Raw genomic sequence first — 24617 nt, forward strand, 5'->3', positions numbered from 1 at the left:
AACTATAGCGAATTTTAATAAATCAATATAAAAATATAATATATAAATAATATTTAAAATAATATATTCTATATTTACATATTTATATTTTGAGCTTAATCAAGTTGAGCTAGAGCAAACAAAGCCTCTCTCTAATTCGATTTGTTTGCTAATCTATCTACAAACTTGAGTGGCATTTTTAATCCGAATACAAGTTGGCCGATGAGCAGCATGACGGTTTGATAAAGAGCAAATTAAGCTCCCAACCAAAAGATGAAAAGAAGCAATGCAACATTGTGTTGCAAGATTATAATGTAAGATTACCATCCAAGATTACAAGCAGCAAAGCTCCCAGCCTATGCCATGGGTAGTAGTGCTTCTAAGAGAAAAAAAACCCTTGCATGGTATGTCTGACAAATGTGTCCGTGCAACCACATGGATTGCGTCTCATTTGTCCCCCATTTTGTCGGCTGACAAATATTCCGCTCATCACGGGCGACAAATAAGTTATCTACAATTTTTTCTTTCAAAATAAATACGACGTTCAAGTGTCCGAGTTAGGCTCATTGACCTCAAGGAGTTCCACCGATGTGCCTCCCCGATGGTGATCCCCGGCTCAGACGGCAGTCGCCACTCGCTCACGAGACTTAACAGTAGCCTCGATAATCCCTATGAGTAGATGGGAGTAGATGGCCGTTAGCGCGAACGGTTGGTCAAACATCTCCTCCATACTTTATTGCGGCCATCGCAATCCATCCATCTTCCCCCTGCTCACGGCAACCCATCCCAATACATTCCTTCCCAGCAGCTACCCTCTCTCCTCTACCCTTCTTTCCTTATTTTTCAAAGCCCTGCCTTTCAAAGCTCCAAACTCTCCTTTCTTTTAGCGTGTTAAATTTCTGACATCTTGCACGGCCCGTAGAGGACACACATATTATATATATATCCAACTAAGATGAAGGTTTGGACGATGTTGATTAATTTGTAGAGAGATGCCAATTTGTATATAAAAAGTAAAATAATAAAAAGCTTGCTGGATTAGCTCCAGTTGAGCGCACAAAGAGCTTTGGAATAACAGTAAGAAAGAGAAAAAATTAGAATAAAATGATGTGTCTCGATTAGAGTGCTCAATTTGGATCTTGGTACCTCGGTTTGGTCTGGACAACGCGTAAATATGCAAAAAATTAGCTTATAGAGTCATAGACCGGTAACAAAGGAGAGCACAATAAAGGATGAATTATGAGAACTTGAGAGTCCTCCTTAGGACCTTTTGCTCTTATACTTGCTTACATAAAGTAAAAAGTTATAATAGAGGCAGAAATATAAAAATAAGTCATAATCGGTTTTACTAGCTATAATCATCCTTACAAAACCATAACCTTCTCTCTTACGAGCTATACCCATCTTTTTCCTAAATCTTCTCAATCGTGGAGCTTTGGCCATCCAAAATTTAAATTTTTCCAAAATTATTTATCACGTGTTGGTCTATAATAGAAAGAACCGCTTTTGGCCATATCAATAAATGTCTCAATAAAATAATAGTTTCTGAAGAGTCATCGTTCTTTATTTCCAGCGGAGCAAAATCAGGATCCTAATCCTTCATGGGGTTACTCAACTTCCAAATAGAAAAGTGTTGCAGCTAGAGAAGAGAAGAGAAGAGAGGCCTTAGCAAAAAAAAAAAAAAAAAAAAAAGCTATATAAACTTTGCCGTTTCAACAAAAAAAAAAAAGAAAAAGAAAAAAAGGGAAGAGAGGTACGGGCCCAATCCCTGCGGTAAAGAGATCTTTTACTTTTAAATTCGACGAGATTAAGGTCGGTAGCTTTCCGTCGGATGGCCATATAAATTACTCGTCCCCCGGGATCTCAGCGCTCCATCGGACTCCGATTCCTCGTCCCCCCGCCCTCCAAGCCCTCTCCTTCTCCTCTCGTTCGGCGGTCTTCCTCTGCTCCGCGGTGCGGCTACTCCCTCGGCGGAGGGATGGAGACGGGCGTGGCGGCGGGGTCGTTCCCCAAGCGGAGCCTGGTGACGTCCGACCACCTCCGGCACGTGGAGTCCATGGCCCGGCTGCCGTCCGGCGCTGGCAAGATCTCGCACCTCAACGCGATCGTCCTTGGGGAGTCGCTCGCCTCCGAGGAGAACGACCTCGTCTTCCCCAGCCCCGAGTTCTCCGCCAAGGCCCTCGTCTCCTCCCCCGAACAGGTGTGCCGGCTCGCCCCCATCCCCGGCCTTCTTCCTCCGCTTGTTCCCTTCTCTGATTCTTCTCCTTTTTCGTCTTTTCGTCGATTGGTCTCTATTCGCTGGGAATCTCTTGATTTGTTCCTGACATGGTTCAATCGTCCTCGGTGATGGGTGCCGCTGCCCTCCCTGAAAATTTGCAAGAAAAATTTCCTCTTTTTTTTTATAATTGAAGTGATTGTGCACTAATGTTTCGATCTTTAGGAATTCTTTTGCTTCCGAAACATTTTTTTTTGTTTTATGGGGTTTAATCCTCCTTTTGGTCTAAGGATGACTTTTATTGAATCACAGTCTCTTGATTTTTCTTGACAAATAATATTATGCTAATAATCTCTAAATTCCCCTGTATCAGCATCGACAAATGTATGAGAGGTCAATAGAGGATCCTGCGGGTTTCTGGTCGGAGCTCGCTTCCCAGTTCTACTGGAAAGAGAAATGGGATCCGGAAGTCTGCTCGGAGAATATTGATGTGAGGAAGGGGACCGTTAAGATCGAGGTTAGGATTTTGTCACGGTGTGGTCTGCGTATGATAACTGGTTCTTTGTTTTCTTTTATAAGTATGAACAACTGATGAAGAGATTGATATGTATCCTGTTACTTTCAATTCACAGTGGTTCAAAGGAGCAACAACAAACATGTGTTACAATGCTCTGGATCGAAATGTAGAAGCAGGGAATGGTGGGAAAGTTGCCATCTACTGGGAAGGCAATGAGCCGGGTCAGGATGGGCAGCTGACGTATGCTGAGCTGTTGGAGAAGGTTTGCCAGGTACATTCATATCCATCCGTTATCTGATTTTTGTCTGAGGTAACCAAAATTGTGGTGATGTTACTGCATCCTAGTGCTTTGATGACAGCTCTCCAACTACTTGAAGCACGTTGGTGTTGGCAAGGGGGATGCAGTGGTCATCTACTTGCCTATGTTGATGGAGTTGCCCATTGCAATGTTGGCATGTGCTCGCATTGGTGCTGTGCACTCGGTATTGTCCTAAGCTGTCTCTCTTTTCTATGGATTCATACAATTTGGGTTGAGTTTGCTAAGAGATGAGACATTGTGAGCACTCTTCAGGTTGTGTTCGCCGGTTTCTCTGCAGAATCTCTTGCCCAAAGAATTCTAGATTGTAAACCGAAAGCAGTGATAACCTGCAATGCAGTCCGGAGAGGTCCCAAAGCTATCCATCTCAAAGAGATAGTGGACAGTGCTCTAACTGAGTGTGCCAAGGATGGAGTCTCTGTAGGTGAGCCAGTAAATGCCTGTCCTGTCACAAAATGCACTTAGTATGTGTATGCAATGATACATGCACATTTGCCTAACCACTGCATTCTCAATCTCCAACAAATAATAGCTGGCATTTTTTTTCATCGCTATAGTGACGATTTTTAAAGCCTGATATTTTGGTCATAATAGTTGGTGGCTGATGCTGGAGCGAACCAAGATATTGATTTAACTTGGTCGGGATGGAAAGCTGGAATAATTTTGGAAAAGGGAATAAAAAAGAGAAACCCAAGACATTTCGAGATTTAGGTAAATATAGAGGAATTGAAACATAGATATATGTGCTTATATAGCAAAGCGAGGATTAATTAGCATTTGCTGAAATGAACCGAGATCTTGACTTAACTCAGGCAAGATGAAAAAGCCTTGAAAAGTGGGAAAAGACATGAAACAATTTCTAGATTGGGTCAGTATGCTGGAATCGAAATATCAAAGTATCTTCTGATATTAGAAAAACCAAGATTAATTACCATTTTGAGGCATTGATATCGATATCGAATAATAGAAAAACTCATTAAAGACTGTAAGGGAAAAATTGAAAAGTCTGAGCCTACAATTGGTATTTTATTGGCCAATATCGCAGATTATATCAGTTTATATTGGCCGAAGTAATGAGGGCCTAATTTTATATGTATTTTATGGGAGAATGTCCATAACGTAAATTCCCATTTACCGTCCAATTGGGTGTTCGCCTTTTTTGTTTGATGGAGATCACTTGCTGATGAGGCAATTGGCTCCCAATGGAGTATTACTGGTATCATCAAATATACATTATATACATCAATAGGAGAATGTTGGAGAAAAACATGCTTAAATATTCTTTGGTATCAGTAGGGTTGTTTAATTATACAAAATTTTATTGAAGTTTTGAAAATCTGCCATGGGATTATACAAAATTTTATTGAAGCATTTTTATTCCTCTGACTTTCAATATAAGGAATTACCGGCATTTCTGACCTAATGAAGCACGTTGTAACTTTTCAGCTTTCCATTCATATCCATATATCTTTGTTCACAGTATTTTGTTCAATATAAGTTGAGCTGTTCACCTTAGGGCAGACAACTCTTTCTCCACAGTGTAGCTTTATTTCATCCCTTTTCTCCTTGAACAGGCTTGTGTTTGACTTACGAAAATGAGTCAGCTATGAAGAGGGAAGTCACAAAGTGGCAGGAAGGAAGAGATGTGTGGTGGCAGGTTCGTATGTCGGTCTGCGCTACATTAACACATCAGAAATAAGCCTTTCTTGTTCATGTGTTACTGCAAAGTTTTTGTACTAACATTTTCCCTGAGTCACGGGAATGGCACCTTGTTTATGAGTCAATTGACCGCTAAAGCCTTGGAACAAGTAGATGCGCTGCGGTATTAATTAGTTCAGATTGGACTTCATTTCAGGATATTGTCCCAAAGTTTTCATCAAAATGTGCGGTGGAATGGGTTGATGCAGAAGATCCACTATTTCTCTTGTACACAAGTGGCAGCACTGGAAAGCCTAAGGTGATCATTGTGAACATTTTATTTTTTTTTTTTTTCAGTGTCTTTTGGATGCAGAGAGTTGCATACTTAAGTTTCATATGCAGGGTGTTTTGCACACAACTGGGGGTTATATGGTATATACTGCAACGACATTTAAGTATGCATTCGACTATAAGCCATCAGATATATACTGGTATACTGATTATATTTCCCCTTGATTATTTATTGTTTTAAAGCATGTCTATGAAGGAGATACTTTGCAAAAGTTTTGTACGTAAGGTCCTTTCTTGTTCTTTCTGCAGGTGTACTGCTGACTGCGGCTGGATCACTGGACACAGCTATGTTACTTATGGCCCTCTTTTAAATGGAGCTACTGTTGTGGTTTTTGAAGGGGTAACTATCTATGAACTTTTTTCTTTATAGATACAGAGCATCTATAGATTATGGTTTTAAGGAATGAACAATATGTCGTTCTTTGATTGGAGTAGTCCATTGCTTTAGTCCATACAACTTAAAATTCTGTTTACTAGTTGATTGAAGTGGATGATCTTTATCCCAATTTATAGCTGTTTTTTTTTAATTTTTTAAAACCCTGTTAAAAGAATTACTTTCACATAAATATCTTTATATCTTCTTATTTTGTGAATGATGACTGCAGGCTCCAAGCTACCCAGACTCTGGACGATGTTGGGACATTGTTGATAAGTACAAGGTTTCAATATTCTATACGGCCCCAACACTGGTGCGCTCCCTCATGCGTGATGGGGATGAGGTAGGCAATTTCTATGTTTTACATCTCATGTTGCTTGGTTGATTTTTTTCTCCTCGACATGTTAAAGTAGCGTCTGCTATTGATAATGACTCTGAGCAAGCAATTAGGTATTTGAGCCCTATACAATTTATGCAATTGGGATGGTATACTTAAATCTGTATTTTTTCCCCTCTATTTTCATTGTCTTGATACTATTCTCTGTCATCTTTCAGTCAGTTTTATCATGTCCATGGTTACTTCACTCTGGAAGTTCAGCAAAGTGTCAAAATTTCATGGATCTAGATTTTGTCCTACTTTTGGAGTATCAACCTGGGTGCCCTAAAATTGTTTCCCGCCGTGTTATATATGTGCACATATATGTTCATGAACACCAATTCAGTGTTCTCTACATTTTGGATTTTCCTCAGATTCTGTTGCCTGTGCATCAGTTGCACCAGCCTATCCTGGTTCTCTGTTACTATTTATTGTGTTGCTGCAAATGCTAAGCCTCCTTAATATACTCATTGCTTGTGCAGTTTTTCCAAATTATGCAATACATCTTCCTTTGTATTTTCATTCCTATGAAGCACTTGCCTAACATTGTTGCCAGTTATGCTTGTAAAATTTGCCCATTAGTCTGGTAAATTTATTCCATGAGCTTCATGAGCAAGCATGCTTGAGTAATGCCATTCTAGAAGCATGTCTCCCTTTTATTCGTCCCTAACAGCATTGGCTCATCTATCTCTCCATTTTCTCTATGATAGATAATAGCAAATAAAATCATGCTTGTTTATACCTGATGTAAGAAAACAATCATGTGTAATGCCATGAAATGTCGATTGATTTTGTTAGGCATCTTATAGTAATCCCTTGTAATGTTATCATGCAGTATGTTACTCGCTATTCCCGTAAATCTCTGCGTGTTCTAGGAAGTGTAGGAGAGCCCATCAATCCTACTGCATGGAGGTCTGTATTTTTCTTTGCTCTATGTAATATATTGGTTTTTTTTCATTGTAAGAAGTTTCTTACATGTTCTTTGTATATCTTATAGGTGGTTCTGCAATGTTGTTGGGGACTCTCGATGCCCTATATCAGATACCTGGTGGCAAACTGAGACTGGTGGCTTCATGGTATTTTTATGCTCTGCCGGTTCATCCATGTTTTTGCTATTCGCTAATCTCAATTTTTACAGCACATGTGCTTTTCCCTGTGGTTGGAGTAAGGATGACCAACTATATTGGTCCTTTGAGCCCTTTTATATTTTGTATGTGGCTTGATATACCTAGTCTATGCGATTCTTACAGATAACGCCTTTACCTGGTGCTTGGCCACAGAAGCCTGGTTCTGCCACTTTTCCATTCTTTGGGGTTCAGGTATGTACTGATATCACTTATGCGAGGAAACATGAAAACTTTTGATTTCTATTCTTTTAACTTTTTACATAAAATGTGGGAAAATATTGCAGCCTGTTATAGTTGATGAGAAAGGGAATGAGATAGAAGGTGAATGCAGCGGGTACCTTTGCATCAAAAAATCATGGCCTGGGGCATTCCGCACGCTTTATGGTGATCATGAAAGATATGAGACAACATACTTTAAACCATTCCCTGGTTATTATTTCACTGGTGATGGCTGCAGCAGGTGGGGAACTTTGGTATAGTTATTCAGTTACATTTATACCTATTCACTTTAAGTGAACATATTATCCAAGTGAAATGTGCTGTCAAAAGGATGTTTTGACACCTTAGCTGAGATATCAGTCATGTAGCTTTTACATTGTGCAAATAATTATATTCTGGTAATTGTGCCTTGATGCCTTAGGGACAAAGATGGTTACCATTGGCTCACTGGAAGAGTTGATGATGTTATCAACATCAGGTACCCTAAAGTCATGTCTGTCTGATATTTGATGGATTGCTACAGACACAGCTTCATAGAGGCAATGCATTTTTGCCTCCTAATGCATTGTAACATCTTATAGGTTTATGATTAATGATATTTTATTTATTTATATGCAGTGGACACCGTATTGGCACTGCAGAGATAGAATCTGCGCTGGTCTCACATCCCCAATGTGCAGAGGCTGCTGTGGTTGGAGTCGAGCATGAGGTGCAGTGCTCTAGCTTCCTTGCTGCTGGTCTGCTTAGCAGCTTCTCTTGATCTTTGAGTGTTTTCTCACAACCTTTATCTGGTCTCAGGTCAAAGGGCAGGGCATTTATGCATTTGTCACATTGGTGGAAGGTGTTCCTTACAGCGAAGAACTCCGAAAGAGCCTAGTATTAACAGTTCGAAACCAGGTCTTTTGCTTGACATACTAATGATCTCTATTAGGATAAGGAAAATGGTATATTTCACCTAGAGATCTATGTTTAGATTGCCCTCTTAGTGTGATTTGACTTGCTTCCTCCATGTCATGGCATGCTGCATTGGTCTTGCTCGATGTGCTAAGGAATATAGCATTAGAGATTGCTCTACAGTAAGCTTGTAAGCTTACATATGTGTTTGTTAAAGTAGTTAGACATCCATGCATGTATGCCAGTTTTAGGTTTTTTTTTTCCTTGCTTTTGCGGATGCTAACAGCTTTTTGATAATCGATATAATGCTTTTAGAGAACATTCTATAGCTAACAAAATGGAAATAAATGAAACATCTGGCAGTGGAATCAGAAACATTTCCCAACTCCTGGACCATTGTAGTTCAATTTTTTTTTTTTGTTTTTTGGTACAATTAGTTCAATTTTCTCTATGAGTTTTAGGATTGGAATTTTTATTGCACAAATTTCTTAAGAATTTGGGCTATATTGGTTTTTGATCAACTCAGTCCTAATTCATCCCAACTTAAAAAAAAAATAATCAGATGTCTTTTAATAATAGGGCTGAAACATACTTTGATCTATCGATCACATAATTGACTAAAAAAATAAAGAAAATGGCTTCTTTTCCCCCAATACCTTCTCAGAAAGGGTATGAATCCAGTCTTTGGTGCGATACACAGCTAGCGGCGTGTTTTTCAGTTGTTAATTTGGATCCGGGGTTCAAAAGAAACATTGCCTTCAGGGAGATTCTGGGAAGACAGCATTTCCCAATATAAATCAAAGTAATGCCTGATTGAAGATGAAGCCTGAGGACCTATGTGGATCATGTGACCTGCTTAAAGACAAATCTTCTTTCGAGAAGAATAGAAGAATGTTATACACATATATGCATGCATGCATGTATGATGTATGTGTATTGGACAATCTAGGACTTCTTAGATGTTCAAATCACACATGCATTTTATGGATTAATGAGCAAATACTTTTTTAACAAGTGGGAAGAATTTCTGAGATACAACAATTTTAGGAGCATACCTTGATTTTTTTTTCAAGGAGAGGGAAACATGGGAGTATGCTTAGAAAAAAAATCTTTAACGAGCCTCTTGTTGAGGCAGGTAGATTAATGATTATCTAATAGGATATGTTGTTTATTACTTAAATCTCAAGCATCTTTATTCGGCACTGTGTGCACTTAATGCTTTATCTACTAAGCCATTCCAAGTATCAGTCCTACAAGCTCACAAGTGCCTTTGTTCCGTTCTACACTTAAAATGTAGTTTCATTAACCTTAAAAATAAAAAAAACAGATAAAAAGACCTGCCCCTTGTTTCTGTTTTTCCTTGTTTCTTTTCTTTTCTTTTTTCCTTGAAGTACAGACCCCTCATTTCATTGAGGATATGAAAATAGTTTTATAAACTTAACCTCATCAAATTTCAACTTCCTAGGAGACCCATCTTTACTAGTGACAATATTCAAGCCCTGACTAAAAGCTAAAAGCTTGGATCTGAAGACTTGTCAACTGCCTGTGATGCTAAAGACCTTACGGTTTCTGCCTTTCTAGCATAAGCATTATGGTTTTGGTACTTAAGCAAGTGCCATCTGAAGAATCGAACTTAATATCTATGGCCCAGAAATGGTTTCCTGCCCCAAAATTTCTTGTTTCCTTTCTATTTGTATGGCATCTAAGTAGAAGATTCCATCCTCCCATAGAAAATTAGCATGGTGACAGATTTTTTTTTTTTTGGCGATATAAGTGGCCTCAGGAAGGATAATGATGCGACTTTTCAGTATAGGTCGTGAAAGTGGAGGGAAGGACTAGATGACAGGTGTAAGTGTTGAATAATTATTTTTCTTAATAGATGAAATTGCCATTGACGAAAGGAATTGCTAAGAATAGTAAATAGATCTGACCCTAATGGAGAGAATTTTTTCCCTTTTTTTTCTTTTCTTGGCGGAAGGGGATGGATATATCCATGCAAGTAGGTTCGTTGATATGGTTTTGGTACGTATGCAATGGCCCAAAATGAATTCCTGCCTTGTATAATATTTCATGTCCTTTCTGTATTTGTAGGGCATCTAGATGGAAGATTCCTTCACCAAGTAGTATTTAACATTGTCAAAAATGTGCAATGAAAATATTGTTTTTCAACCTCATTGTAACAATGTTTACACATCAAGCATTTGAACCTCCACCTTAGAGAATGTCACATTGCTTAGGGTAAAGACATTTGAATCAAAAATGGGCAAATTTATTTGTAAATGTGACGCAATAATTTTTTTGCATCAGATTGGTGCATTTGCTGCTCCTGACAAAATCCATTGGGCACCTGGACTTCCGAAAACAAGGAGTGGAAAGATCATGAGAAGGATTCTAAGAAAAATTGCTTCGAGGCAGCTGGACGAGCTTGGAGATACGAGTACCCTTGCTGACCCTAGCGTGGTGGACCAGCTGATTGCACTTAGTGATTGCTAGCTGATAGTAAAGTTTATGTCTTGTGGAAATGGAAAAAGTCTTGCACATTTTTCCTGCTTCACAAGTTATTCAGCATTTTACCAGTATAAGTAGCATGCCAGGGCTTTGTTTGCCTTTGGTTAAGCTCATTGCTTTAGATTTAGATCAGTGTCAATGTGCTGCTGAAATTTTGGTTTGTTGTAGACTTGCCTGAGCATCGTTGGTGCAGTTCGTGACCAAACGTTCAAAAAAAAAAATAATGAGAAAGGTTTTGGTATCTCAGGGGCATGCCATCCCCTGCATTTGAATTTTAGAATTTTTTCTAGAGATGCTGATTCCTTTAGAATTGTTTGCCTGTGCTTTTATCTCTTTCCAAGATTTTGTTGTAGTGATTTATCAAATAATGAATTTTATATGCCGCGATGATATCACGTAGGCTTGAGCACTGCCGATTACAAGGTATCGCAGCAATCAAGTTATTTATTAGTGATAATGTGGACTCTTGATTTGCTATGGGGTTAGCTCGGATGATTGGGCGGTCACTGTGACGTAGAGAATAAAAAACAAGCGGGGCTGCAGTGCATGTCTGCGGAGACTTGGGATGAAGGCTTTCTCTTGACTAGCAAAGGCAATGAAGCATCCTGGGCCCTTTCCCTTTTCTTCTAGGAATACCTCCCCTGTTCCATGCGAGCAATCCATCGCCCTGCATGCATCAAGGATCTCAACAGCGAAGCCTACAAGGCCTCGGGTGGCGTCATGTGGGCCCTTCCGCCATGGCCAAGCACAGGCAGCGCCTGTGGAGGAGCCCAAGCGCAGAGACCTCCACTTACTCAAGAGGTTGGAGAAGCCCTCAGATGACTTCGTGGCTGCAATGGAGGCGGTGGAGCAGCAACAGCAGGATACCCATCAGAACCACGACGAGGATGGAGGAGAGACGGAGAGATTCTTGCAGCTCATGATTGCTGATGGTGTTTCATGCTTGAGATCATATGCGTCTCCACCGGGCGGTCCAATGACTATGCCTTCAATGAACCCATCTTTAGCAGCCATGGAATTCTCTGCACCGTACCTTACATAGGGAGGGACACGCTGATGATCGAGAACCAATCACCTTTGCTAGTTCTGGAGAAGCTGGTTGCTGTTGAGACTGTCAGATCTAGGGTAATAAGGCTCCGAGCCTGCCTCTGTGCCTTTTTTTAATACATCCTTCTACTTGTTAGAATGCGTGCTCGATAGTATCCAAAAGCTGAGAGTCAGTCTCTCTCTCTCTCTCTCTCTCTCTCTGTGTGTGTGCAGTACTATCGCATCTGCATCCTACGCCGGGCCCTCCTAGCGGGCCTGGGCCGGGCCCCCACGTGCTCGACCTCTTCCGCAAGAAGGAGCCTGCTCTACGGCCCGACCCACCGCTCCGCCGGGTGGTCGGAGCCGGCGTCCAGCGAGATCGTCCGGTCAGCACTGGAGCTCTACGAGGCCGGCATCCGGTTCAATAGGAGAAAGACCGCCAGCCTCCACGACATCAAGTTTAGCCATGGCATCCTCGGCCTCCCCGTCATCGTCGTCGACGAGACAGCCAAGTTCATGTTCCTCGACCTCACGGCCTTCGAGTGCCTCCACGTCGGCGCCGGTAGAGAGGTCACCTCGTCCATCTTCTTCATCGACTCCGCCAAGGACGTCAGCTTGCTGAACTCGAAGGGGATCGTCCAGAACTCCGTCGGGAGCAACAAGGCGGTCGCCAAGCTGTTCGACAGCGAAGAGGTGGAGCTTGTGGCGGGCCAGCCTCATCCGCACATACTTCAGGAGCCCATGGGCGGTCCTATTCCTGGCGGCCGCCATCTTTCTCCCCGTGCTCACGGTGGCGCAGACGTTTTACACGTCTACGCTGACGACAGGCCGCCGGAGAGTGGCGACTCTTCGCCCTCGCCTCCCATGCTTACGCCACCTCCATTTCTATGTCCCCAGTGATTGCCTCTTTGTTGGGCTTTCCTTACGGGGCGTGCTCTCTTGCTGGGATAAGCTTCTTGGGCTCACATGAGGTCTTCTATTGTCTAGTTTTTGGCTACGTTTGTGATTGTTGGTTGGAAGACCTTAGTTTTTTTATTTGTTCATTGACTGCGATTGGATTGATTGATATCCTTCTTGTTCGTCATTTCATCCTACTCCACAATCGTGGTGATACGAATGCCGTGAACTCTTGTGTTGATTAGAGACAAATCGGTCAAAATTGCAAGCGTATGGTGAACGAACGGACGACGCCGGGGCAGATCGAAGTCTTGAGGATGTCGGGGTGGAGGACGGGGTTAGATCCATCAGTAGCCATGTCTCCCTCAAGGGGCTGGACGATTACGAAAGGGTGCTCGTCGACTGCGGCGGCGGCCATAGTGGCAGGGGAGGGAAAAGAGAGGGGTTCAGGTTGTATAAGATTGATTGGTCCTCTCTTGCAATCTTGATTGTTGGTTCACATTCTGCACAAATCTCAAATCAATTCAAACTCGTTTGATCACTTAGCTGCACCTCTCTCAAAGCGACCGTTGCACGGTGGATTCGTTCAATCATTTACTTGTTTCTCTTATATATATATATATATATATATAATAATATAAACCATCAAGAGGTATCAAATGAGAAGATGGCAAGCACACCTTCGTTAAAAGCTTAGGTACGTACTACAATACAATGTGCAGAAATATGCCATACACTGGGAATCAAATGCTACGGTACCTATTACTTAGGTACGGCTCCGTGCTGCATTCTTTCCTAACCATTATTATTATGGACGGCCCTTACCAGCCTGATCTAGTCTTCCTCAGACCGAGATTATACCAGATTGCATTCTTTATCTGTGTACTACATTTCAATTACCACTTTACTGGCTCAAAAGAAGGCCCTGCAGCGGAGAACAGCAAACCCTGCAACAAAATTACCATTCCCCTACCGTAGTCAAAATTGAGGCCCAGCCCCTACTCAATCCCTTGAGAGGGTGTCGAAATGGGCTAACGTTTGGCAAAGCAAGAGTCATATGCAGCCTCCACCGAACCAATGCAACGCAAAGTGCCCGATTCTCCCACCAATGCTTTGGACGACGATCAAATTCCAAGAACCTTCAACTGTTCAGAACCGAAGAAAAAGGAGCGGAAGCACTGGTGAGACCGAAGCTGTTCTTCGTTGCGATCATTGATCACAAAGGGAGTGTATAAATACCACAGAAGTTAAGAGAACTCACAAGATTGTTCTGAGGTTCCCTCCAATAAAACCCCTGTATCAGAACCGGCAAGATGTTACAGGCGATCAGGATGTATATCATCAACGCATGCGTTCCCATCCATTCCATGGCAAAGGTCGGTCGCCTAAAGCCATAGACATCAACCTGTACTTGCCAAAGAAATATAAGCCATCACGTAATAGATTTGGCGAGTTAAACAGAATACTTTTTACCAGGAGCAGAAACTAAGCAGACGGAGTTCGACTTTTGTCAGAATGGAAATGATAATTAGTAAAAAAACAATCTTAATTTGAGACAAAAAAAAAACAAAGCATTCATTTATGTATCTGACCAGCAAATAGATTCCAGCAAAGAGAATCCCAGCTGCCCCAGCAGTGACACAAGTGTAACTTAACGAGTACAGAGCCTTGTTCATGTGCAGTCCTATGACCGAAAAAAGGATTTATAAATTTAAAACAAAGTATTAACAATCAAAATGACCCCCTACCCCCCCGCGAACCGAAAAAAGAGATAAATGAAGATCAGAGTGACATGTGACATGGACAAGAAATCACAAGCTGCTTCATACCGAGAAAGTCCAGTGAAAAGGCCAAAGCTAAAAGAATGAAGGAAGGAATCATCCACTGGAAGATTCTATCCTTGTGATCCTGCAGTTTCCTCAAGAATGTTAAGCTTTCATTGTAAAAGATTTTCGTTGATGTGAAAGAAAAACTAGAGATGTGAAAGAAAAACTAGAGAAATACTGATACCTCAAAGTGCACAATAACATGCCCAAATTGCAAACCAATCAAGCAGGTAACAATAGCCATTACGGAACTGCAGTATGAACATTACATGTTGCTTTAATTACCAGAAACCAAAAAGCAAGTAGGAGAATGATATCAAGAAAGAAAACGATAGCTGACCTAAGTAGCCCTTCAGGATCAAAAGGGGCCTGACACCAGGAAGGAGCATCAGGTGGAAGTGGGCCGTTATCTGGTGAATTTATGCTGCATTGCTGCGGAGTGAGTGAGAAAATGAACGATGATGTTTCTCAAAGATTAGCTATGGTGATGGAATATGAGTTAAATAGTAGTGCGCATACAAACCTTTGTCCTTTCATAGACTGGGCGTTTGTATAGATGTTGGATGCCCAGGATTTTGCGGTCAATCATGCCAACAGCATTGCAAGCAGGTCCAGTGTCACCCTTGACTCCACACCTCACCTGATGAAGATTATGAAATCTTAACACAAATGAGTGCACCAATGCTGAATGTCTCATCAAAATAAAAAAAGTAAAATGAAATTCAAATCTGGCTGCTGCTGGCGTACACAATCGAGTACCAGCTGGTATTCTATTAGGCATTAGTTAGCCTCATACTACCAATAAGAAAAGCATGAATGGATGCCTTGAAAACCGACAATTTTTTGGTTCTTACGAACTTCAAAAGCAGGAAGTATTTATCAGACTGAAAACCAGCCAACATGACAGAAAGCAGAATTTGGGACTTACTGAGAAGGTCTTGCCACTGGAGCGCGCCCCTGATATCTCATACTCCCAGTCAGGAACGTACAACCCATATAAGATGGCCATGTAAATGGTAGTAAGAATCAAACCCACCAACCTAATTAGAAAGGAGGAGCAATTAGCAGCTACTTCTTTCCATAAAGCTGTTTGCATCATAACCCAAAAACTTATTCAAATTATGCAAAAAGTTGATAATATGAACGCTATAAATTAATTATTCAATCTAGTATTGTCTAACACCTCTCTATATCTCTCTTCAATTCGTTAAACTCTCTATTTTTCCAATTTTTTACATTTTTTAACCCCATTAGAGAATTCCAATTTAGCCAAATCAACCTCAAGGCTAATGTTGCGATAGAGACAAATTCCATCTCTGTCTCAGTCATAAAATGACAGGAAGGAACTTCCCATAAAGAACTATAACACGTATCAGCATTCTATGAGCGGCTGGCCAAAAATATGCAATCATACTTACAATTGGAATCGGTATTTTCTCAGCAAGGAATATCCAGAATCCACATCGTCATCACTTCTAAGCCAAATTTCACATATTGCTGCCAACAGATAGGCTATTGCAATTCTCTGCAGGTAAACAGTACTTACAAGGGATCAATGCAGATTTTGTACTCACGTTTCAGCATTACAAAAAGCAACAAGCATATGATAATAATTCCGTTTTAGCATTACAACATGCTATTCGATAATTCTATACGCCAGAGGGGAACAGCTATTCAATAATTATATACTATGCGGTCAGCATGGATATGGTTTCCACCGTCATAACTTCCAAAACCAGTATATGGTCACATTGCAGAAGGTAGATATCATGTAAGCATCCTAGTGTCACTATGTGGCATGAATACGAGTTAAGCATGCATGTCAGACTCTGTATGTTTTTTTTAAAAAATAATTATCCTGAAAAGAATGTAAGATTGGTAAATAGACCTGTAGTACGCCCATCCATCGTATACTCGTAATATCAACTCCAAAAGTTAGATTGTGAATGCCGTGAAAATAGCCACCTGGGCAGAGAAAAGCAGAGTGTAAGAGAACTCAGAACTTCAACATTTCTTTAGAATGCAATAGACGTAACATCCATCAGAGCAGTAAACGGCACAACTTAAATACCTTGGAGAACAAGACCTAAAATGAATAGCTTCAGTGCCCGCAGTACAGCCTTCTTGGCTGTTGCAACTCCGTCTGAGACTCTCTAAACACAGTACAAATTGTAATTAGCCTTGTTTTATAATTTCAAGGATCATAGTGTCATTATAATCCTTGCCATATCATCTTTCAGATGATGAAAGATATGTGCATTGCAAATCCATGATACTGCTATGCCGATAGGGCAATCTGTTAGTTTATTGAAAAAGCTTACCTTGTATGCGAGTCCCATCGCAACTCCAACAATGAACAAGAAAAATGGCATAACAAAATCAGCGAGGGTTACACCATCCCATGGAGAATGATTGATCCCTGGAACAAATGCTCCAGCATCATCTACCAGGATCATCAGCTGCAATAGAGAAATTTAGAAGGTAATCCCGAGCACTTTGCTGGAAAGAAATGCATCATATGTGGCTGTGCAACACAGATCAGTCAGAATACACCGAAATCCACCATTCCTCTTGGCAGTATAGTTTGACTACTTGCAGGGTCTAAATGTCTGGTTGAGCTTTATAATAATTAAAATTCTTAATATCTATTACATTATTGTCCACTTTCCCGATGCAACTCCATTATTAAAGTGGAATCAAAACTCTGCACTTTTCCCCTATAGGCCTATTCAAACTCATTTTTCGCTTACTTTTATTGAGGCTCTTATAAAAATTGTCCGCTTTAACAGAAACCGAATTGTTCCCTTATTTTATCCAGTTTAGCAGTGGGTTTAGTGCACACTATATATGCGTAAACTAGGCATTCAACAAGCAAGCGAAAACAGAAGCGTCCGTTTAGGCTTTTACAGTCAAGGATTAGATGAGCCCGGGTAATGCACGCTGTATAATCCTGTAGACAACCAAGGAAAGCAATCGGTGGTAACACTAAATAATTAAATATAGTTATATGAATGCCATAATAGTGTGCAGTGCCACAATGGTTTTTTGACCAAGAAGAATCATATAGCGAGGGTTAGGTTACAAGTTTTCGCTTTGCCATCCGTTTACCGGTTTTTAGGTCTGCTCTCCACGTTTCCACAATTAATACTCCAAGTGGATATTACCAAAAACTGCACTGTTATTAGATGGTTCTCTGTCCAATTTCTCTCGGAAAAAAGAATGTAAGAAAACGAAAAGCACCACAAAAAAAAAAAACTCAACTTTGAAAAAACCAAAACTTTCGCCCCGCAAATTTTAATTAATAGGAATGGCAGCTATGGGTGGCAAGGGGTCGCGTTGGGGTGGATGCGAGCTAGGTACAAATCAAGTTTGGACGAAGATCGAGTAAAAAATTCATCAATCTAAGCCAAATCTATTTATTAGGCAGGTTAAAAATTTAGATCAAAATCTGATCTGTTTAATATTAAATAGATAACTTGACCTAATCCATATAATCAATTTACTAAACAGGTCAAGTTAAAAAGATTCACTTAATATTAAACGGATTCAATAGATCTGTTTAGGTTAAGTGAATTTTTAATGAATGAAACGAATTTAAATGGATTAAGCATGTAAAGCAAATTGGGTTAAACAGAACAAATATGTTAAGCATGTTTCTAATAGGTTAAAAAGACCTTAAACAGGTTCGATAGATCATATCACGACCCAATCTAATTATTAATAAATAAATTTATATATATTAATCTATTTATGATCTAAATTTAATTATATCAAATACGAATATGTTTAAAGCAAAAATTGTTTATGGATCCGGTTGATGCATATAAATTGCCACTCTTAACAGCAACCATCCCTCCGTCGCCGGCACGCATACGCCTGCCTCCCTCACTAACTCCGCCCCAGAACAGCGACCGAAGTGAAAAAGAAACGGGACCGCCTTGCCGCTGCAGTGGGAGTAGCGGTGCTGGTACTCTTACTCGACAGGCCAACGACACCTAACCTGCCGGTAGACTCTGCCAAATTGAATCAGATACCACACGTATTGGCGTACAGCTTCCGAATTGCGCCAAACCTTTTGCCTACCTACAGAAACTGCGATTGGATTGGATAGGGACCGAACCCGAAGGCCAAATATATGTTTAGAACCGTGTGGAGCACTCGAGGAATCCAGGTACGGCCAATTAAAAGAGGGAGAACAGAGAAGTGTGCAAGAGGAGGAAAAATCGTGCTCTTTGCCAATTAAGAGAGAGAGAGAGAGAGAGCAGAGAGGAAGTGCGGAAATGGCGGCTCTGGGCAGCACGCAGCAATAAATTTACGATACATGCACTAGTTGGCTGCTCTGTTAATTTTTTTTCCTAATGAATGAAGGGACGTGTCCACAAGCAAAGCAGGCAGGACCGGAGAAGGGTTGCGCTCGTCCCCCTCAAACCATCTCTGAATACTAGTAGCAATAATAGCATCCTTAGGCCCAGAGGCCAGAAGTCAGCTTCGCATCGCATCTCTGATAAGACCTTGTACCGGGGGAGATCATAGATCTCCCGGCCCCACCACGAGCGTAGAGTACTCTGGGCCGTTCGAGGGGGTGGTCACCGGTCATGCTGCCTTCCCTACGCTAAGGCAGCTTTCCTCGCCGCAGTTCAATCATATCATGTCGTATTTTTCTTGTCATAAATATCATCAAAATCAGTGATTTTATATTCATTGTGTGCAGCACGAGAGGCAAGAAGGGATAAAAGGATAAAAATAACCGATGGAGGGGAAAAAAGAAGAATAAACTACTGAAATAGAAGCATATGAGGTGACCACACGATGGATGCCCTCATCCCCTACCCCATCCACTCTATGGTGAGCTGACAAGTGGGACGTAAGCGGGGATCCTGGCCCCGATAGCAAGCAGACCCGGTGAGCAACAGCCGCCGTAGAACGAGTGGACCCACCAATTCCCCGGATCGCACCAGGGATCATCCAACGTGGCAAGCTTAACTGGCACAAACCCCCCAACTCATCTTCCACATTTAAAAGCCGATGGCCTTTTTAATCATCATTAATCACAAGGTGAGCGTAACAAGTCCGCAGATAAAATATTTACCCTAATAAATCGTTGTAAAAAAATACCATATGGGACAAATGACCCGAGGCATTTCTTTGACGAAAAGAAAAACAACGTAGTGTGGCAAAAATAAGAATGGCCTTTGTGAGATTATACTCAAGACACAGAGATGTTTTTATGATGCCTCCCTCGATGTTCGGCTTATCGGGATGATCATCCAGAAATTTTGGATGAGGGTGAGGGCGGGGCACTAATAAATAAGAGGCGGTTGGCCGTAGGTAATGAGCGCCCCGGGGGAGGGGCGGGGGGCAAGAACAATTCGCGGGCTTGCAAATTGGTCGACAGGTAGAATTTGATGCTAAAGGAGAATAGCAAGGTATATAATCGCTGCTAATGACACGAAGTAAGCTTCATTAAGTGGAGGTAAAGAGATATAAGGTGGGACTGGTTTGAAAATACCTTTCGAACCGTGTACTGTTTTTGGCGGCAGTGTGTTCGTTCAAAGGAATATTCTTTAAAAATAGTAATTCGCGGACCCGAATAAGAATGTGATAATATCTTCAGTTGTTCCTCCACAAATGGATATAAATGATTGACATGAGCGGGAAAAAAAGAGAGTAAAAAACGGAGAGAGAATCGTGCTAAATAGGAAGACAATTAATCAGACTGGAGAGTTGGTGGAAATGTTACCGCGACGGTGATTCCCCGGAAGACGTCGAGCGAGACGAGGCGGTGCCACCTCCTGGGGGAGGAGGGGGCGGAGGAGGGGGCAGAGGCGGGGAGGGCGGCCACGGCGGCGACCGTCGAGGATCTGGAGACCTTTTTGCCGGACTCGATGTCGCCCTTGTGGGGGAGGCCATCGTCGCCGTCGATGACGACGAGGTTCTTGTTCGGATCGGCGATCCCGCTGTTGTCGTCCCCCTTGATGAGCTCGTACATCCCCATTAGATCCGGTAATAAGCGAGGGCGGCCGTCGGGCGGGCCTGGTCGGGGCAGGGGTATCGAGATCCGAGGAGGAGAGCGCCCGAGCGACAAGAGAGACTAACTTAAGAGACGGGCGCGGATCCCCACCGCATTGCAGCGGAGAGAGAAGGAATGGAGGAGGGGAGGGAGGGGGTTTAAATGGTGGTGGTGGTGGAGGGGGAATAAATCAATCCAATAGAAGGAGGGGGCGGGGGTGAGTGGCGGGTGGCCCCTCTCCCTTCCTTCCAATCGGTAACCGCTCGTTTCTTTTGTTTTTTGCTGTTGCAGTGCCCGTGGCTTGGCTTCTGGCCTCCCCAAGTCCCAAGCCGCCTCCCTATTTATAAAGAAAGAAACCGGCCTCCCAATTTATAAAGAAATAAAAAAAAAAAAGAAGAAAAAGAAAGAAAGGAGCGCACCTTGTCATGCCACTGTTCTGTTCTACTATGCGTACCGTTCGTTGTGTATTTTATTTTTATTTTATTCGTTAGTATGCGGCCGTGATGAATGGTGGGACCCTCCTGCTAATTAGTGCATTTTTCGTGCGTTACCAAGGGAAAGGATGGGTGATTAGTATATAAAACCATGATCCTGCAGTAAATGCCTTCCTACTTTGGGCACCTCCGATCTTGAGTCCCAAGGGACTCGACCTGGACCTGACGGGTTTGAAATTGACCGGACTCGACACTCATATCCCACTCTACGAAGGCTAGCACTGAAGCTCGATAATTCTGTAAGAACGTCGGATGCTGCTTAACAGCGTTTGTATACAATTTTTTTCCCCTGATAACTAGGACGGAAGGAAACGTATTTTGTGCATAATTAGCAACAAGGTAATGAGAATTAGAAATTCGAATTACTATCCAAAAAGAGCAAATGTTATGGAAAGATTTGCTTTCAAACCCGGGAAGTTGGTTCATCATGCAGTTGTTAAATCAATAGTAATGGATCCTATATATTTATTGTATAAATATGATGGGCAAGCCGTACTATTATACATCTAAATATATGGTATATTTGAGGGTTTTTGACCTACGAGATTTGGGGGGGAAATCCAAACACATGGTTAAAATAAAAATGCTAAGAAACCGAGATCTACTTTTTAACTACATGACCAACCCAATTTTTTTTAAAAAAAAATAGGCAACAGGTTTCGGCCTTGCAGCACAAGTCTATTTCAAGCATATCGATTCTTTTTTAAGAAAAATTATATTTTTAACTTTCTACTTTGAACAATTTGCATTCAAACTCTCACGAGTTTAAAATTTTCCAATTGGATTTTTTAAGCTAGCGTGGCGACCCAACGGGATCCTGCTATTTATATTCATTAAAATGATCTTAAGGAATGGTGTTATGTGTAAAGGACTAAACTACCCCACATCGATAGAACTTACAAAGAGAGTGAGACTCTAATATAATATATCAAGGATGAAAAAAGAAAAAAAAGGACTGCAAATTGATGACGATGTGGCTAGACTTAGGCCTTATTTGGGGGAGTTTTTGGAGGGCCAAAAAGCACTTTCTAGCCCTCCAAAAGTATTAGATAAAAAATAGTGTTTGGTAAAATTTTCGAAAAGCTGTTTCAGTTTTTGCGGGAAGCTGAAAACAACTTTTGGAAAGAAGCTCCAATTTGGATCTTTTCGAAAATGCTGTTTTTAGCTTTATTGGGAAGTTGTTTTTTGGACCAAAATACCCCTATTTAAATCACACTTTTTTCCCTAAAATCCTCATCCCGCCTCTTCCTCTCTCACCCATCCTCTACCTCTTCCTCTCTATCTTCTTCTTCCGCTCAACGTCGCCGCCTATGTTCCTTTTTTCTCTTCTTTTTTTTTTCTTTTTTTTTGTTTTGGGAGCTCATGGCAGCCCACGGTGGCAGCCACCATGCCGGCTACCACCCATGGCCGGCGACCTCTCTATATTTCAATAAAATAAAATAATAAATAAATAAATAAATAAATAAAAATATAATGAGTGAGTGGCAAATAATTTGATTTAAATAAATAAATAAATAAAAATATTAGTAAATATTTAACCAATGTTATCACCTAGCTAGAAAATTTGTTAGAGAGATAAATGATCATTAGAATGATGAAAAATTAATTTACACTAATAATTATAATATTTTATATATTTATTATTGTAGTATACTATAAATATAATATTATATTACATTATATCATAATACATTGATATGTTATTTTTTAATAATTTAATATTATATTAAATTATTATTCTATAATACATAATGTTATAGTACTATATTATAATAATATTATATTATATTACATTAATATTATACTATATCCTATATTTATGTATTAATACATATTATATTTTATTATGCTCTGTTATATAATACTGGTAATGTCCTTTATGGTCATTTTGTTACACAAAAGTACTTTCTCAGTTTATTTACCAAACACATGTTAAAGTGCCACGGCACTTTAGAAATGTAGTTACCAAACAAGAAATAGCTTTTTATAAACGCTCTGCTTCAGACAGCTCTACTTCCAACAGCTCTACTTCCAGAAACTCTACTACTAACAGCTCCCCCAAACAGGGCCTTAATTGGTGGCATTGACTTCGATTTGCACATGTGAGGACTTTAAGCATGAACCCAATACTATGCTTGACATTGTCAGGGTCTTTGTTGTAGTACGTGTAAATGAAGCCCTTATATTATATGAGATCCATCCCAACCATCCAATCCTTCATCAAGATCTTGAGCAGCCCATCATGCGTTTCATCCACCCCATGATCACTTGAATCTGGATGATGTGTAACCCTAGCAGCCTCACCCCTCCTGCAAAAATCCTATACAACCTTCTTGGATCCCTAGGGTACCGTGTTTATGTACATGTCACGTGTAAATAGAGTAGTGAAAATGATCCCCCATGCCCCACACTTGCCACGAAGCTGCGGCACCTCCACAAGGTCATCGAACTTCACCTTTTGATCCGACTGGAGAAAAGAAAGGTTTTTTTTCAATCCGCTCAATTCGAATCTCTTAAAAGATAACTAAAAGAAGATGGAGAAATCTCGAAAGTAGGACTTAAGTCTTCTTTTCTTTTATTAACTATTCAAAAAAATGAGGTACATAGCCTTTATTTATAATATGAAGTCTGTTCTAACACAATTTAGGTTGGACTCCTCTTCCTAATCCTAATAAGACTCTTTTTTTAAAAATAGACATCTTTAGTAAAAAAAAGATAAAAACCTTGAGGAGTTAGATCTCGATTTCTACATCAACTCGTCTTCTATCGCTCCACCTGATTTTTCTCGGATTGTAAGTTACAGTCAGTCAAAGTCTTACTCGAAAAGAAAATGTTCGATTTAATAGGCCCATTTTTGGGTCTAAATTATAAAATTTTTATCCAAATTCAACTATCTAGTTGCAGATCTCGAAAAGATACTCAATTTCAAAAAAAAAAAATCTTAATCGAGTATCGTATGACTAAGTTATGGCCTCTAAAAGTTTGGTATGTGATTCGACTTTCTGATGTGGCAGATTTTGCTCTTGAACCCTGTCCAGCCCCGCTTATAGTGGCGAACTCGGGAAGCGATTCAATCAAAGGGGGTGAACTATCTCATCCAGGCACATGGACGATCCTCGAAAGGAGAGAAGGAATATATGTAGGAGTTATAATCATGAAAATCCCTAAAAGCATGGAAACTCTAAAAGGTGTATTTTAAATTGCTGCGTACGGGTATTTGTTGAAGAGGATGTGGTGTGCAATACATCCTATTATTGTACACATAGAGAGTATTATTTACACCACATTCTAATTCCCAAAAATCACAATACACATGATTGCGTTGAGATAAAATCTAAAAAGGGATTCCAAATTTTGAGGCAAGGCATAAAGTTTTATTGGGCACCAAAAGGAGTGATCAAAGGAAAGGAAAATAGAAAGCTAAAATGAACAAATATGGCACAAAGGGGTTGACCGGATTGGTTTGAATGATCATGCTATTGGCTAAATGAAGAAAAATGGCCAATATAAATAACTATAGAATAGTCAAGGTCGAATGGAGACCTAACAAGTCAAGGCCAAATGGAGACATAACAAGTCAAGGTCGATTTAGCTTGGTAATTGATCTAATCATCAATGCATGATCTAGCGTTATCATGAACATGAGTAGTGTGGGATAGTTGGCATTAGTTGCCAGAGTAGTCAAGGACAATGGAGGCCAAATATGGGTTGTTGCCACCAAGTGGTAATTATATTGTTGTTTGTCTTCTAGTATAAACAAGTGGATATACTCTGAAGAGATGGCCTCTCGACATATCAATAAATCTAATTTATTTTTAATTTTCTTGTTTATCTTTACTTTACCTTGC

The 24617-nt window shown here is 40.6% G+C and overlaps 2 protein-coding genes, 1 long non-coding RNA gene and 1 pseudogene across 3 annotated transcripts; 2 read left to right on the top strand and 2 right to left on the bottom strand.

Moving 5' to 3' along the window:
* The first annotated feature begins 1726 nt into the window (after positions 1-1726).
* Positions 1727-10793, top strand: LOC103722325 (acetyl-coenzyme A synthetase, chloroplastic/glyoxysomal). Its single transcript, XM_008812840.4, has 18 exons — positions 1727-2179; positions 2568-2711; positions 2827-2982; positions 3071-3193; positions 3283-3451; positions 4602-4684; positions 4883-4984; positions 5068-5156; positions 5266-5356; positions 5622-5735; positions 6604-6680; positions 6766-6844; positions 7019-7087; positions 7180-7355; positions 7536-7592; positions 7733-7823; positions 7913-8011; positions 10316-10793. Exons 1-18 carry the CDS (start codon positions 1958-1960, stop codon positions 10499-10501), a joined length of 2127 nt encoding a protein of 708 aa, XP_008811062.2. The 5' UTR covers positions 1727-1957; the 3' UTR covers positions 10502-10793.
* Positions 10794-10942: 149 nt separating this feature from the next.
* Positions 10943-12608, top strand: LOC108511851 (annotated as a pseudogene).
* Positions 12609-13092: 484 nt separating this feature from the next.
* Positions 13093-20579, bottom strand: LOC103722324 (heparan-alpha-glucosaminide N-acetyltransferase-like). Its single transcript, XM_008812839.4, has 13 exons — positions 20006-20579; positions 16587-16724; positions 16337-16418; positions 16154-16230; positions 15684-15790; positions 15194-15305; positions 14789-14905; positions 14606-14697; positions 14450-14516; positions 14269-14347; positions 14032-14123; positions 13701-13844; positions 13093-13584 (listed from the first exon to the last, which is right to left on the bottom strand). The coding sequence occupies exons 1-13, from the start codon at positions 20258-20260 to the stop codon at positions 13564-13566; spliced, it is 1383 nt and encodes a 460-aa protein (XP_008811061.2). The 5' UTR covers positions 20261-20579; the 3' UTR covers positions 13093-13563.
* On the bottom strand, positions 17323-19768 carry LOC120113022. The gene is made up of 2 exons (XR_005514769.1): positions 18349-19768; positions 17323-18278 (listed from the first exon to the last, which is right to left on the bottom strand). It is a non-coding gene; the product is annotated as an uncharacterized LOC120113022 (long non-coding RNA).
* Positions 20580-24617: the final 4038 nt, after the last annotated feature.

Source organism: Phoenix dactylifera, chromosome 14, assembly GCF_009389715.1.
Source record: "Phoenix dactylifera cultivar Barhee BC4 chromosome 14, palm_55x_up_171113_PBpolish2nd_filt_p, whole genome shotgun sequence".
NCBI lineage: Eukaryota > Viridiplantae > Streptophyta > Magnoliopsida > Arecales > Arecaceae > Phoenix > Phoenix dactylifera.

What these genes read in the sequence shown, in the direction of transcription:
- LOC103722325 (XM_008812840.4), top strand. Translation starts at nt 1,958, where the DNA reads ATGGAGACGGGCGTGGCGGCGGGGTCGTTCCCCAAGCGGAGCCTGGTG. An exon ending in GAAGAGATGTGTGGTGGCAG is followed by an intron (nt 4,685 to 4,882) that starts GTTCGTATGTCG and finishes ACTTCATTTCAG; the next exon opens with GATATTGTCCCAAAGTTTTC. An exon ending in TATTAACAGTTCGAAACCAG is followed by an intron (nt 8,012 to 10,315) that starts GTCTTTTGCTTG and finishes TTTTTGCATCAG; the next exon opens with ATTGGTGCATTTGCTGCTCC.
- LOC103722324 (XM_008812839.4), bottom strand. Translation starts at nt 20,260, where the DNA reads ATGGGGATGTACGAGCTCATCAAGGGGGACGACAACAGCGGGATCGCC. An exon ending in TTTAGGTCTTGTTCTCCAAG is followed by an intron (nt 16,231 to 16,336) that starts GTATTTAAGTTG and finishes TTCTCTGCCCAG; the next exon opens with GTGGCTATTTTCACGGCATT. An exon ending in AGAAAATACCGATTCCAATT is followed by an intron (nt 15,306 to 15,683) that starts GTAAGTATGATT and finishes CTTTCTAATTAG; the next exon opens with GTTGGTGGGTTTGATTCTTA.